The sequence below is a fragment of the Seriola aureovittata genome, chromosome 23 (assembly GCF_021018895.1).
Source record: "Seriola aureovittata isolate HTS-2021-v1 ecotype China chromosome 23, ASM2101889v1, whole genome shotgun sequence".
Lineage (NCBI taxonomy): Eukaryota > Metazoa > Chordata > Actinopteri > Carangiformes > Carangidae > Seriola > Seriola aureovittata.
In genome coordinates this window covers 19910812-19923817 of record NC_079386.1, presented here as the reverse complement: position 1 = coordinate 19923817, position 13006 = coordinate 19910812, and the positions used below count along the sequence as shown (strand labels likewise).

The window sequence follows — 13006 nt, the reverse complement described above, 5'->3', positions numbered from 1 at the left end:
AACCATCTTAACTAAATGACTAACCCGATCCCAAACTTAAAACCTGATCCTAAATCTAAACCTGATCCCTAAAACCAAGTTTTATCCTTCAAAAGACAGTCTAGACCTCACAGTGATGCGGAGTCCATACAGGTTAGTGTGTATTGCGGTTAGAATCTAAAAACAAGCTCTCTCACACACACACACACACACACACACATACAATGTTTACCTTTGTCAGAGCTTCATCTGTCCAAGAAAAACAGAAAATGACAAGAACAGTGAGAAAGTGCTGATACCAGGTCGAACGAGAGAGAGAATGAGAGAGAGAGGGAGAGAGAGAGAGGAGGGGAGGGGGGGGGCTTTAGTTTAATCCTGTTTGAGGATCTTTGGCTTCAGTTTAGAGTCTGTAATGAGAGCATGACTTTCTGTGTGTGTGTGTGTAAGTGTGTGTCTGACCATGTCACCTGTTGAATCTCTGAGATCATTTGTTTGTCAAACATTGTTTCCTGACTGATGACATCATCGGCCGGCCTCTGATGTCACAGGTGCTGTACTCAGACTAAAAAGAGCAAACAATGATGTAACACAGTCACATATAATAACAGACACAGCACAAACCTGTCTGAGCTGCAAAACATTCAACAGAGGAAAAAGAGAGAGATAAAACTGAGACTCTGAACTGACTGAACATCACAAACCAATAATCAATAAATAATCATTAACACGTCTGGAGTTTTATTCAGTCAGATTCAGAAAACAAAGAACAAACTATTTAAAAAATGCACAAAATAATTTACTCAGATTTGTGTTTCTTTGTTTACATGTTAAAATTAGTTCAGGTAAAACGAACAGAAGTATTAATCTGCAACACACACAGTGACATGGATCAGTAAGTGGGTTTGCCTGAGGTCTCTATTGCATCAGTCAGAATAACCTGGTTTGGGCCTGCTCTGGTCCAGTTGTTGCTCAGAGATGGTTCAGTCTTAACTTTGGCCATTTATAGTTTGAAGGTTGAGAGTCGACTAAACCTCAACATCCAGACTGAAACATGAGTCACCACTGAAGAACCACAACCTGCAGTTCCCCTAATGACCACTAGAACCTGGCTACAGTGTGGTTCTGCTGTGTGTAGTTCTATAGTCTGTGGTTATACAGTTTGTGGTTCTATAGTGTGAGGTTCTATAGTCTGTGGTTGTAGTATATGGTTGTACAGTCTGTGGTTCTACAGTGCTACAGTGTATGATCTTACAGTATATGGTTGTACAGTGTGTAGTTCTACAGTGTGTGGTTCTACAGTATATTGTTTTACAGTCTGTGGTTCTACAGTATATGGTTGTACAATATATGGTTGTACCATGTGTGGTTATACGGTATATAGTTCTACAGTCTGTGGTTCCACATTCTTTGGTTCAACACTTTGTGGTTGTACAGTATATAGTTTTACAATGTGTAGTTGTTCAGTGTGTGGTTCTACAGTGTGTGGTTTTACAGTGTGTAGTTCTACAGTTTGATTCTATAGTCTGTGGTTCTACAGTGTATGGTTCTACCGTATATGGTTCTACAGTCTGGTTCTTGAGGAAGAATATACACATTCTTCAGTGTAGACTTGCTGACACCTAGGAACAACTCTATAATCCCACTGAGTTGGCTCATTGATCCTTTGATCAAGGAGATACTACTTACCTTATCAACCACCGTCTGTCCCCGTATAACACCCTTTCTTCCCTCTTACATCACCAACATCTTACCTGTAGATATGGAGAGCCCCTCCTACCCCCTGATAACTGGAACCTAGGTGGTACACTGCAAGACCTCTTGAGAACATTACCTTTTGTTTCTAACCTCTTTTCCAACTTGTTATGATGTCTGACCAAATTTCTATAACCCCAGGTATACCGAAATAAAGTTGTCTATCCCTTTGTCTTCAACTGTCCCCTGCCCTACACTCTGGATCAGTCTACTGCCTCAGACCCGCTCTGTGTCAGTTGGCTCACCCTTTCCCAGAATACCAATAAACTCACATCACTACAGCAAACTTGGAACTAAGGACTTGAGTGAATTTTCTTTAGCATTCTATAGTGTTTGGTCCTACAGTATATGGCTGTACTGTACTACAGTGTGTGGTTCTACAGTGTGTGGTTCTATAGTCTTCGGTTCTACAGTATATGGTTCTACAGTCTGTGGTTGTACAGTATATGGTTGTACAGTGTGTGGTTCCATACTCTGTGGTTCTACAGTCTGTGGTTCAACAGTGTATGGTTCAACAGTGTGTGGTTGTATAGTATGTGGTTCTACGATGTGTGGTTGTACAGTATATGGTTCTACAGTCTGTGGTTGTACAGTCTGTGGTTCTACAGTGTATGGTTCAACAGTGTATGGTTCAACAGTGTGTAGTTCTACAGTCTTTGGTTCTAGTCTGTGGTTCAACAGTGTATGGACAACAGTGTGTGGTTGTACAGTATATAGTTCTACAGTCTGTGGTTCTACAGTGTGTGGTTGTACCGTATATGGTTCTACAGTCTTTAGTTCTACGGCCTGTGGTTCTACAGTGTGTGGTTCTACAGTGTTTAGTTCTAGTCTGTGGTTCTACAGTCTTTAGTTCTACAGACTGTGGTTCTACAGTGTGTGGTTGCGGGTGCAGGTCTGGTAATCCTGATCTGGATTAGGTCCATCCTCAGGGATCACAGGTCCCAGCTGGTCCACAGCCAGGAATAGAGGAAGGATTAGACCTGGATTAACCTGGACCGGCCTGGAATGGGTCAGTGTAGTGTGACAGAGCAGAGTGGAGCCAGCTGGGTCAAAGTGCTGCAGTCAGTGAGGAGCAGTGCCTGGCTCAACAGCACTTTGGCCTGCCACCACACACACAGAACATATGTGACGTGTTCTGTTGTTCTTGGTAAAGTGATCACACGACCTGACGCCTGTTGAGTGAGTGTGTCACCATGTTGTGTCCATGTTTCCGCCTGTAGGGGGCAGCGTTCTGCTGTACGGGCTTCTTAAGTTCATATTTGAATTTTAACAGCTGATGTCAAAGATTAAATTCACATGAACTTCAGTCTTTTTCATTATTTTTTATATTTCAGGTTTTAGAAGAGAAATAAGTCAGTTCTATTTACTCCAAAAACTACTGGTTTCTACTGGTCATACTGGTTTCTAATAGTTATACTGGTTTCTACTGCTTATACTGGTTTCTACTGCTTATACTGGTTTCTGCTGGTTTCTACTGGTTTCTACTGGTTATACTAATAGTATAATAGTTTAATAATTTCTAATAGTAATACTGGTTTCTGCTGGTTATACTCCTAACCACCTCAATAGTATTTGCATCTACAAATCTACACACACACACACACACACACACACAGTCACTGCTGGTAATAAAAGAATAAACTAACTTCGGTTCAGTCAGTTTATTGGTCCATATTCAAAAAACACACACACACACACACACACACACACACACACACACACACACACACACACACACACACACAGAGTAGAATGAGACGAGGGTGATCTGCGTCCTGATTGGACAGAGGACAGAGGCTCACAGCGTCTTCAGAGGGAAATCTTTGTGTTTCTGAAGCTCGAGTTGTCCCTGAAACACACAGAGACTGCACATCAGGGTCATGGTTCTGAGTCTGTTCCTGGTTCTGAGTCTGGTTCTGGGTCTAGTCCTGGTTCTGAGTGTGGTTCTGGTTCTGAGTCTGGTTCTGAGTCTGTTCCTCGTTCTGAGCCTGATCCTGAGTGTAGTCCTGGTTTTGAGTCTGCTCCTGGTTCTGAGTCTGGTTCTAAGTCTAGTCCTGGTCCTGGTTCTGAGTCTGCTCCTGGTTCTGAGTCTAGTCCTGGTTCTGAGTCTGCTCCTGGTTCTGAGTCTATTCCTGGTTCTGAGTCTGATCCTGGTGCTCAGTTCGATCCTGGTTCTCGTCCTGGTTCTGGTCCTGGTTCTGAGTCTAGTCCTGGTTCTGGTTCTGAGTCTAGTCCTGGTTCTGGTCTGCTCCTGGTTCTGATTCTGGTCCTGGTTCTGGTTCTGAGTCTAGTCCTGGTTCTGAGTCTGCTCCGGGTTCTAGTCCAGGTTTATGAGTTTAGTCCTGGTGCTGGTCCATGTTCTGGTGCTGGTCCTGGTTCTGAGCCTAGTCCTGGTTCTGGTCCTGGTTCTGAATGTAGTCCTGGTTCTGAGTCTAATCCTGGTTCTGAGTCTAATCCTGGTTCTGAATCTAGTCCTGGTTCTGAGTCTAGTCTTAGAATCTTAAGATCAGTGAATATTAACACTAATAAACACACTCTACAAAATATTTTTAAAAAACAGATTCAATTTATAATTTTCAAATACTACTTACTACTTAAGTGAGCAGGGGAAGTACTACAAAATAGTATTACAGTACTGGTACTATCACTAGTACTACAGCAGTCGTAGTATCAGTACTACCTGAGGCTGTCGTTGTGGGTTTTGTACTCCATGATGGTGTTGGCTGGAAGGTTCAGGACTCGTCTCAGAGTGTCTCTGATTCTGGATGTCGTCATCTGATCGTTGGACGTTCTGTTCCAGATCGACAAGATGTCCTCCTGACAGAGAGACAGGTGGGGCCAGACAGTTAGAGACAGGTGGAGACAGACAGGTAGAGACAGGTGGAGACATACAATTAGAGACAGACAGTTAGAGACAGGTGGAGACAGACAGGTAAAGACAGGTGGAGCCAGACAGGTAGAGACGGACAATTACAGACAGGTGGAGACAGACAGGTACAGACAGGTAGAGACAGGTGGAGACATACAATTAGAGACAGACAGTTAGAGACAGGTGGAGACAGACAGGTACAGACAGACAATTGGAAACAGGTGGAGACAGACAGGTGGAGACAGACAGGTACAGACAGGTGGAGACAGACAGGTACAGACAGGTGGAGACAGACAGGTACAGAAAGGTGGAGACAGACAGGTAGAGACAGGTGGAGACAGACAGGTACAGACAGGTGGAGACAGACAGGTACAGACAGACGGAGACAGGTGGAGACAGACAGGTAAAGACAGGTGGAGACAGACAGGTAGAGACAGGTGGAGACAGTTATAGACAGACAGGTGGAGATAGACAGGTTCAAACAGGTGGAGACAGACAGGTAGAGACAGACAGGAAGAGACAGACAGTTATAGACAGACAGGTGGAGACAGCTGGAGACAGTTAGAGACAGACAGGTGGAGAGAGACAGACAGGCAGAAACAGACAGGTGGAGACAGACAGTTACAGATAGACAGGTGGAGACAGACAGGTACAGACAGGTGGAGACAGACAGGAAGTGACAGACAGGAAGTGACAGACAGGAAGTGACAGACAGGTGGAGACAGACAGGTGGAGACAGACAGGTGTAAACAGACAGGTGGAGACAGACTGGAAGAGACAGACAGGTGGAGATAGACAGGTGTAAACAGACAGGTGGAGACAGACAGGTGGAGACAGACAGCTGGAGACAGACAGGAAAGGACAGACAGGAAGTGACAGACAGGTGAAGACAGACAGTTATAGACAGACAGGTGGAGACAGACAGATAGAGACAGGTGGAGACAGTTATAGACAGACAGGTGGAGATAGACAGGTGCAAACAGGTGGAGACAGACAGGTAGAGACAGACAGGAAGAGACAGACAGTTATAGACAGACAGGTGGAGACAGTTAGAAACAGACAGGTGGAGAGAGACAGACAGGCAGAAACAGACAGGTGGAGACAGACAGTTACAGATAGACAGGTGGAGACAGACAGGCACAGACAGGTGGAGACAGACATGAAGTGACAGACAGGTGGAGACAGTAAGGTACAGACAGGTGGAGACAGACATGAAGTGACAGACATTAAGAGACAGACAGGTGGAGATAGACAGGTGTAAACAGACAGGTGGAGACAGATAGGAAGAGACAGACAGGTGGAGACAGACAGGAAGAGACAGACAGTTATAGATAGACAGGTGGAGATAGACAGACAGGCAGAAACAGACAGGTGGAGACAGACAGGTGGAGACAGACAGGTACAGACAGGTGGAGACAGACAGGAAGTGACAGACAGGAAGTGACAGACAGGAAGTGACAGACAGGTGGAGACAGACAGGTGGAGACAGACAGGTGTAAAGAGACAGGTGGAGACAGACTGGAAGAGACAGACAGGTGGAGATAGACAGGTGTAAACAGACAGGTGGAGACAGACAGGTGGAGACAGACAGCTGGAGACAGACAGGAAAGGACAGACAGGAAGTGACAGACAGGTGAAGACAGACAGTTATAGACAGACAGGTGGAGACAGACAGATAGAGACAGGTGGAGACAGTTATAGACAGACAGGTGGAGATAGACAGGTGCAAACAGGTGGAGACAGACAGGTAGAGACAGACAGGAAGAGACAGACAGTTATAGACAGACAGGTGGAGACAGTTAGAAACAGACAGGTGGAGAGAGACAGACAGGCAGAAACAGACAGGTGGAGACAGACAGTTACAGATAGACAGGTGGAGACAGACAGGCACAGACAGGTGGAGACAGACATGAAGTGACAGACAGGTGGAGACAGTAAGGTACAGACAGGTGGAGACAGACATGAAGTGACAGACATTAAGAGACAGACAGGTGGAGATAGACAGGTGTAAACAGACAGGTGGAGACAGATAGGAAGAGACAGACAGGTGGAGACAGACAGGAAGAGACAGACAGTTATAGATAGACAGGTGGAGATAGACAGACAGGCAGAAACAGACAGGTGGAGACAGACAGGTGGAGACAGACAGGTACAGACAGGTGGAGACAGACATGAAGTGACAGACATTAAGAGACAGACAGGTGGAAATAGACAGGTGTAAACAGACAGGTGGAGACAGATAGGAAGAGACAGACAGGAAGAGACAGACAGTTATAGATAGACAGGTGGAGATAGACAGACAGGCAGAAACAGACAGGTGGAGACAGACAGGTGGAGACAGACAGGTGGAGACAGACAGGAAAGGACAGACAGGTGGAGACAGACAGGTGGAGAAAGACAGGTGGAGACAGACAGGAAAGGACAGACAGGAAGAGAGTCAGGCAGTGCTGGTCAGGGAGGGATATTCAGGGGATCTGACCTTCTGAAAAGTGTCTTTCTGTCTCCCTGAAGGAAGGACCTGTGTTACTGACTGTTTGACTGGTTCAGGTTGCTAGGTAACATCACTTTGTGATAGTTGGAAGTTTCTAGTTTTGATCTCACACCTGTTCACACCTGTTCTGAACAACTAAGACCTGGCAGGCCACAGTACATGGGGGAACTCAGTCAGGCAGAGAGAGACACAGGTAGAGAGAGGTGGACTTACAGACCTGATGGAGGTCTGAGGTCTATGAAGTCCAGATCAGACCTTTAAGGATCACACCTGAGCATCAGTGTAGTACTACAGTATTACCTCAGTAGTAGTAGTAGTAGTAGTAGTAGTAGTACCTGGAAGCGTATGGAGACCACAGCTCCACAGATCTCCTCTCCCACCATGAACTGCTCTCCCAGCATGGCCAGTATGATGTTCTCCCAGAATCGACTAGCCAGACCTTTACGCAGACGAATGATCCACTTCCCCCCATTGCGGTTCGACTCATCCTGGGGGGTGGGGGTGGGGGTGGGGGTGGGGGTGGGGGGGTTATTACTGCTCAGTAGTGCTGTCGTTGGTTATTGACAGACAGGACGGTGATTTCTTTACTTTGTCTTTGAAGAACTTTTTCATTGTCTGATATCCCAAAAACACACAGTACAGTAACACTATAGCATTATTACTACAGTATTACTGCAGTGTTACTACAGTGACGCTTCAGTATTACTACAGTTACACTACAATATTACCACATCATTACTGCAGAATTATTACAGTATTGTTACAGTATTACTATAGTGACACTATTGTACTATTACTACAGTATTATTACTACACTATTAAAGCATTATTACAGTATTTCTACAGAGACACTACAGTATTATTACAGTATTATTACTGCAATATTATTACAGTATTAGTAGTAGTATCGTGTCGTTACCTCCCACATGGGTTTGATTCCCTCCTTGAACAGATGGAAGTCACTGTGTCCACTCAGATCACCTGGTCGCACAAGGTGACTGTAAAACTTCCAGAACTGCTCCACCTGAAAACACACACACACACACACACACACGTCAGGGGTGATAAACTGTTTGTGACACTGATTTATTTATCTATTGATGACCTGTTGATTGATCAGTGGTATTTCACCTCAACATGATGACAGGTTTTTCTGAGTGTACAGCACTTTATTAGGAACACCACTCTAACACTGGGAACATCCTCTCTCTGTTGACATGATGGGAGAATGGGTGAACAACCAGGTGCTCAGGCGTTCCTAATCAAGTGCTCTGTGTGTGTGTGTGTGTGTGTGTGTGTGTGTGTGTGTGTGTGTGTGTGTGTGTGTGTGTGTGTGTGTGTGTGTGTTTGAGTTAGGGTTGCACGGTATACCGGTACCAGTATAGTAGCGCGATACTAGAGTTTTGAAAACGGTACTATACCAGCATTTAAAAACAAACGGTACTTTCATTTCACTTTATTGAATGCAAATGAATTGGTAAATTGGAGCCTGTCTCTTTAAGCACAGCGAGGCCAGCGAGTGTGACGTAGTTGCCCGAGAGGATGTAAGCCGCCTCCCACGCGCACTCGCATGTTTAGACTGAGGAGGAGAGAGAAACGACAAGTCGCGTCTTAGACAGACGGAGCGGGTTGAAGAAAATACAGTAGATAGAGATGGCAGCTGCAAAAAAAGCCCGAACTTGTGGTTAAAATGGGGCCCGAAGTTCGGTGTGGAAATATTTCGGGTTCAAACCGAACGATAAAGGCGAGCCACTGAACCCAGAAGCACCGCAGTGCAAGCGATGCTACAAAGTGTGTCTCGAAAAAGGAGCCAACACTTCAAACCTGTCGAAACATTTAAAGGACAACCATGCGGACTTGTTCCGAGACTTCAGTCAAGAACGACAGGTGATAATGTTGTTCACCTGTTCACTGCACTGTAATGTCAATGAAAGAAGTACAAAGCCCCTCCCAGCCCAGTAGTAAACCTACAGTGGCCTGCATACAGGGAGCTAAAACATGTCCATGGTTAATAAATATATTTTAAAAATATATTTTTAAGATTAAATTACATTCTTTAAATATTTAAATAACCAATTAAGGCAATACATAATATAATGAAATATTTTTTACGAAAAGTATCGAAATACATATTGGTATCGGTATCGAAACAGAAATTTGGTATCGTGACAACCCTAGTGTGTGTGTGTGTGTGTGTGTGTGTGTGTGTGTGTGTACCGATGCCACGGTGCCAATCTGTCGGATGTTTTGTTCGTAGCTCTGAGAGCTAGCAGGACGACTCGGAGTTCTTCTACTGTACCAGAAAGTGTAGTTATACTGCAGAGGGTGTTCACCTGCACCTGGACACACCTGGCAGACAGACAGGTAGAGAGATAGACAGGTTAATGTTCACCTGCACCTGGACACACCTGGCAGACAGACAGGAATACAAACAGGTAGAGAGACAGACAGGTCTGTTATGATCTGGTGACGTTAAATAAGATTGAAATTGAAACCTTGCGTCGGTTGTTGTTGTTGTTATTGTTGGTCCCGTCACCGTTGTCATAGCAACACTCTGACTCCTCCTGGTCCTCCTCGTCTCTTGGACTGAAACACAAACAGGAAGTGTCTCTGTGAGCATCACACCCAGCGACACTTGAGCTGTATTAACTTCTGTATCTGTGATAATTAGATCGAAACATGTATTGATCAATACATGTATTGATCAGAGACAGTTTAATTATTAGACCACAGGGTGAATTAATAATGTTAAACCCATAGTACATCACTTCTGACACTAGGGGGCTCTGAATGAAAATCACTAAAGACTCTGTGAAGGAGCATTGGATCATGAGAGTTGTTGTTGCTGCCTTGAGTAGATTCATACTCATGCATGGTGTTCACCTGGACCACCTTTAATATGCTAATGAGTGTCACTACACCTACCTCACCTTTAATATGCTACTGAGTATTATTACAACTGGACCAGCTTTAATATGCTACTGAGTGTCAATACACCTAAGTCACCTTTAATATGCTAATGAGTATTATTACAACTGTGGAAAAATGAAAGCGATCAAGCAGTAAGTCATGAAACAGAGAAACTTCTGTGAGTGTGAATAAATGCTGCTTTCACAAACTAACCACAACATGTCAATGAACATTCAGATCTTAATAAATCTAACTTTAACTCCAGTTTGACTGACACTGATTTAAACAACAAACAGAAATTAACATCATTTAAAGTCTGCACTCATTGAGCAGGTCGCAGTAAAAGTACCTTTACAACACTGAAATACTGCAGTATTTAAACAGAGTCTGACTTTATCCGGTGAATTGTAATCTGAGGCTAACTGTTAGCCGTTAGCTGTCAGTGTTCCGGTAGTTTACCGTTAATTTACCGGTTTGTTGTGAGTCTTACCGCTCCAGCTGGTTCATCACTCCTCCGTCACCCTCTCTTTATTCACCTTTATTCACTTATTCTATTTTTTCCTTCTTCTGTTTCTACTCATGCGGCTGTGGCGAGGTTACAGCTGCTGTCACTGCGCATGTGCTGCAGCGGCGGACGACGGGAAGGGAAAAGGGACAAGGTAAAATTGTATTTTTTTTATCGCGTTTTTTAGTTTAACGTTTCAGAGTAGAAAAAAGTAAAAGCTGATTAAATTTAATTTAATTTAACATTGAAACAATTCACAGAGGAAACTGAAGCTGTTATTCTATAAATGTTAAATTTATATAAAGATTTATTTCTTATATTTTTATAAACATCACTTTGTCTTTACAGAACTCCACAATAACATGAGATAAACCCAACAGACTCCAGATCAGTGTGTGTGAATATCTGACAACAGCTCGTTTACTAGATAACTCTATATAATTTTATCTATCTATCTATCTATCTATCTATCTATCTATCTATCTACTAATGTTAATACTGTTGTAGTTCCAGGTGTCACCAGCGGGTGGCGCAGCTGTCTCTCTCATCAGTCTCAGCTGACTCTCCTGGAACCTCCCGGTCCTGAGCCTGGCTCTCAGTGTAAACAAAGGGGTGGGCCTGGTAATTTATGAATCATAAGCAGCTCTGTTTCTGATTGGCTGTTGATGTTAAAGTTAAAGTAAAGAGTTGGGACTTTCCACAGACGTTGCTGATCACATTACTGCTGTGGTTTATATGATATTACTAACAGTGTAGATCTGGGTGTTCATCCTGTTTCTAATCTTCTCTTTCCTGTCTTTTTTTTTTCCATTTGTTTTAATTTTATTTAATTATGTCTGTTTTTATTTTTATTTTTTGTGTCTGTTTTATTGTTGCTCCCTCTCTGAAGCCTAAGAATTGTCTGAACTGAAACATGTGACAGTTAAAGAGACATATAGTGCTGTTATAGTGATGTTACAGTGTTGTCACTGTGTTGCGTTACAGTGTTGTGGTACAGTGTTGCCCTGACGACTGATGATTCATCAGCAGCTGGTATTTCTGATGGCTGCTGATCCTGAAGTTCAGGCGCTGCAGGGAAACTGCAAGCTGTGTTTAGTGTTTACTGTCACAGTCACTGATTTGTCCTCCAAGAGCTGAGTGTTCCTGACTTTACAGAGACACCTGAAGGCAGTGTGTGGTCACACTGGTTTGGTGGGAAGCAGAAGGAGGAAACTGGATATAAAACTGATCTCCAGTCTGTTCACATGACCGTGAAACACAGCATAGCTGATTAAGAATCAGAGTGATGATGAACCTCAGGCAGGTCAAAGATAAATTTAACATTCATGTTGTGGATTGAGGGAATGTTTGGAAAGCAGTGTACAGTCCTTAAGGTTTTCACAGGACTGAATAATTACAATAAACCCAATGGTAAACAAATAACAATAATGGTAAACTTTATTTGTATAGCACCTTTCATACAGAAATGTAGCACTAAGTGCTTTACAACAAAAGTATGAACTGCACCAAGTGCTTCACATGAAAAGAAAAAGAAGAGACGTAAAATGAACATAAAACATTAAAAGCATTGATCTTGTCACAGTGTGGTGAGGTTGTCTTGTCCTGTCATTTCCTGTTTTATTTTGAAAAGTAATTCTCCTCTCGTTTCAGGTCACTTGCCCTTCCTCATGTGTCTCAGTCTGATTGCCCTAAGTGTTTCCACCTGTCCCCTATTTCCCTCCATGTGTTTAAATAGTCTGTGTTCCCCTGGTCTTATGCCAGAGTGTCTTTGTTCTCGTCCTGCACCTGAGCCTTTTGTCCACGTCCACAGCCACAGCCACAGTAGTTGCCAAAGTAAGCTTTCTGAACCTCGAGAAGAGTGATTTTTTTGTAACAGGAAGCCAGTGCAGAGCAGTCAAAACTGGACTGATGTGCTCTTGGTACTCTTGGTTCTGGTTAATAGCCGAGCTGCAGAGTTTTGAATAAGCTGCAGTCTCAGTGTTTTTTTTTTCAGGAGCCCAGTAAAGCGTACATTGCAATAATCAAGTCGGCTTGAAATGAAGGCATGGATCAAACTTTTAGCATCTGTTTGGTTTATAAATGGCTGTACTTTAGCTTTTTCTAAGGTTGAAAAATAGTTTTTGTCACCTTCTGGCACCTCCAAGATAATGCCAAGACTTGTAACCTAAGATTTAACAGCATTTCTCTTATAGTTTTGGGGCCAACCAGTAGGATTTCAGTTTTGTCCTCAGTTAACTTCCACCATCACTACATCACCACTTCCATTCTCATATTCATACATATGTTGTGGCTTTTTAAGTCCACCAGAGGACGCCAATTTAAAATCTTCATATATAAAGGCCTTGGTTTTTCAGTTTTACAGATAAGTGAATGACACAGCTCCTGATGTGTGAAGAGAGGTGAAGATGCTTCTGTTTAAAATGACTCCAAACAGAAACTACCTGTAAGTACATACCTGTCGCAGGTGAGTCCTGACTGTGGCTCAAACAAAACACGGCAC

General features: G+C 43.5%; 1 protein-coding gene across 1 annotated transcript; it reads right to left on the bottom strand.

Annotated features, from left to right (window-relative positions):
• Window positions 1-3377: 3377 nt before the first annotated feature.
• On the bottom strand, window positions 3378-10651 carry eif4e2rs1 (eukaryotic translation initiation factor 4E family member 2 related sequence 1). The gene is made up of 7 exons (XM_056369032.1): window positions 10492-10651; window positions 9587-9677; window positions 9309-9440; window positions 8011-8115; window positions 7427-7579; window positions 4412-4548; window positions 3378-3580 (listed from the first exon to the last, which is right to left on the bottom strand). Exons 1-7 carry the CDS (start codon window positions 10506-10508, stop codon window positions 3541-3543), a joined length of 675 nt encoding a protein of 224 aa, XP_056225007.1. The 5' UTR covers window positions 10509-10651; the 3' UTR covers window positions 3378-3540.
• Window positions 10652-13006: the final 2355 nt, after the last annotated feature.

Coding starts and splice junctions, on each gene's coding strand:
- eif4e2rs1 (XM_056369032.1), bottom strand. Junction 7,580..8,010: donor GAATCAAACCCATGTGGGAG/GTAACGACACGA, acceptor CCCACCCCCCAG/GATGAGTCGAACCGCAATGG. Junction 4,549..7,426: donor TGGTCTCCATACGCTTCCAG/GTACTACTACTA, acceptor TCTCTCTGTCAG/GAGGACATCTTGTCGATCTG.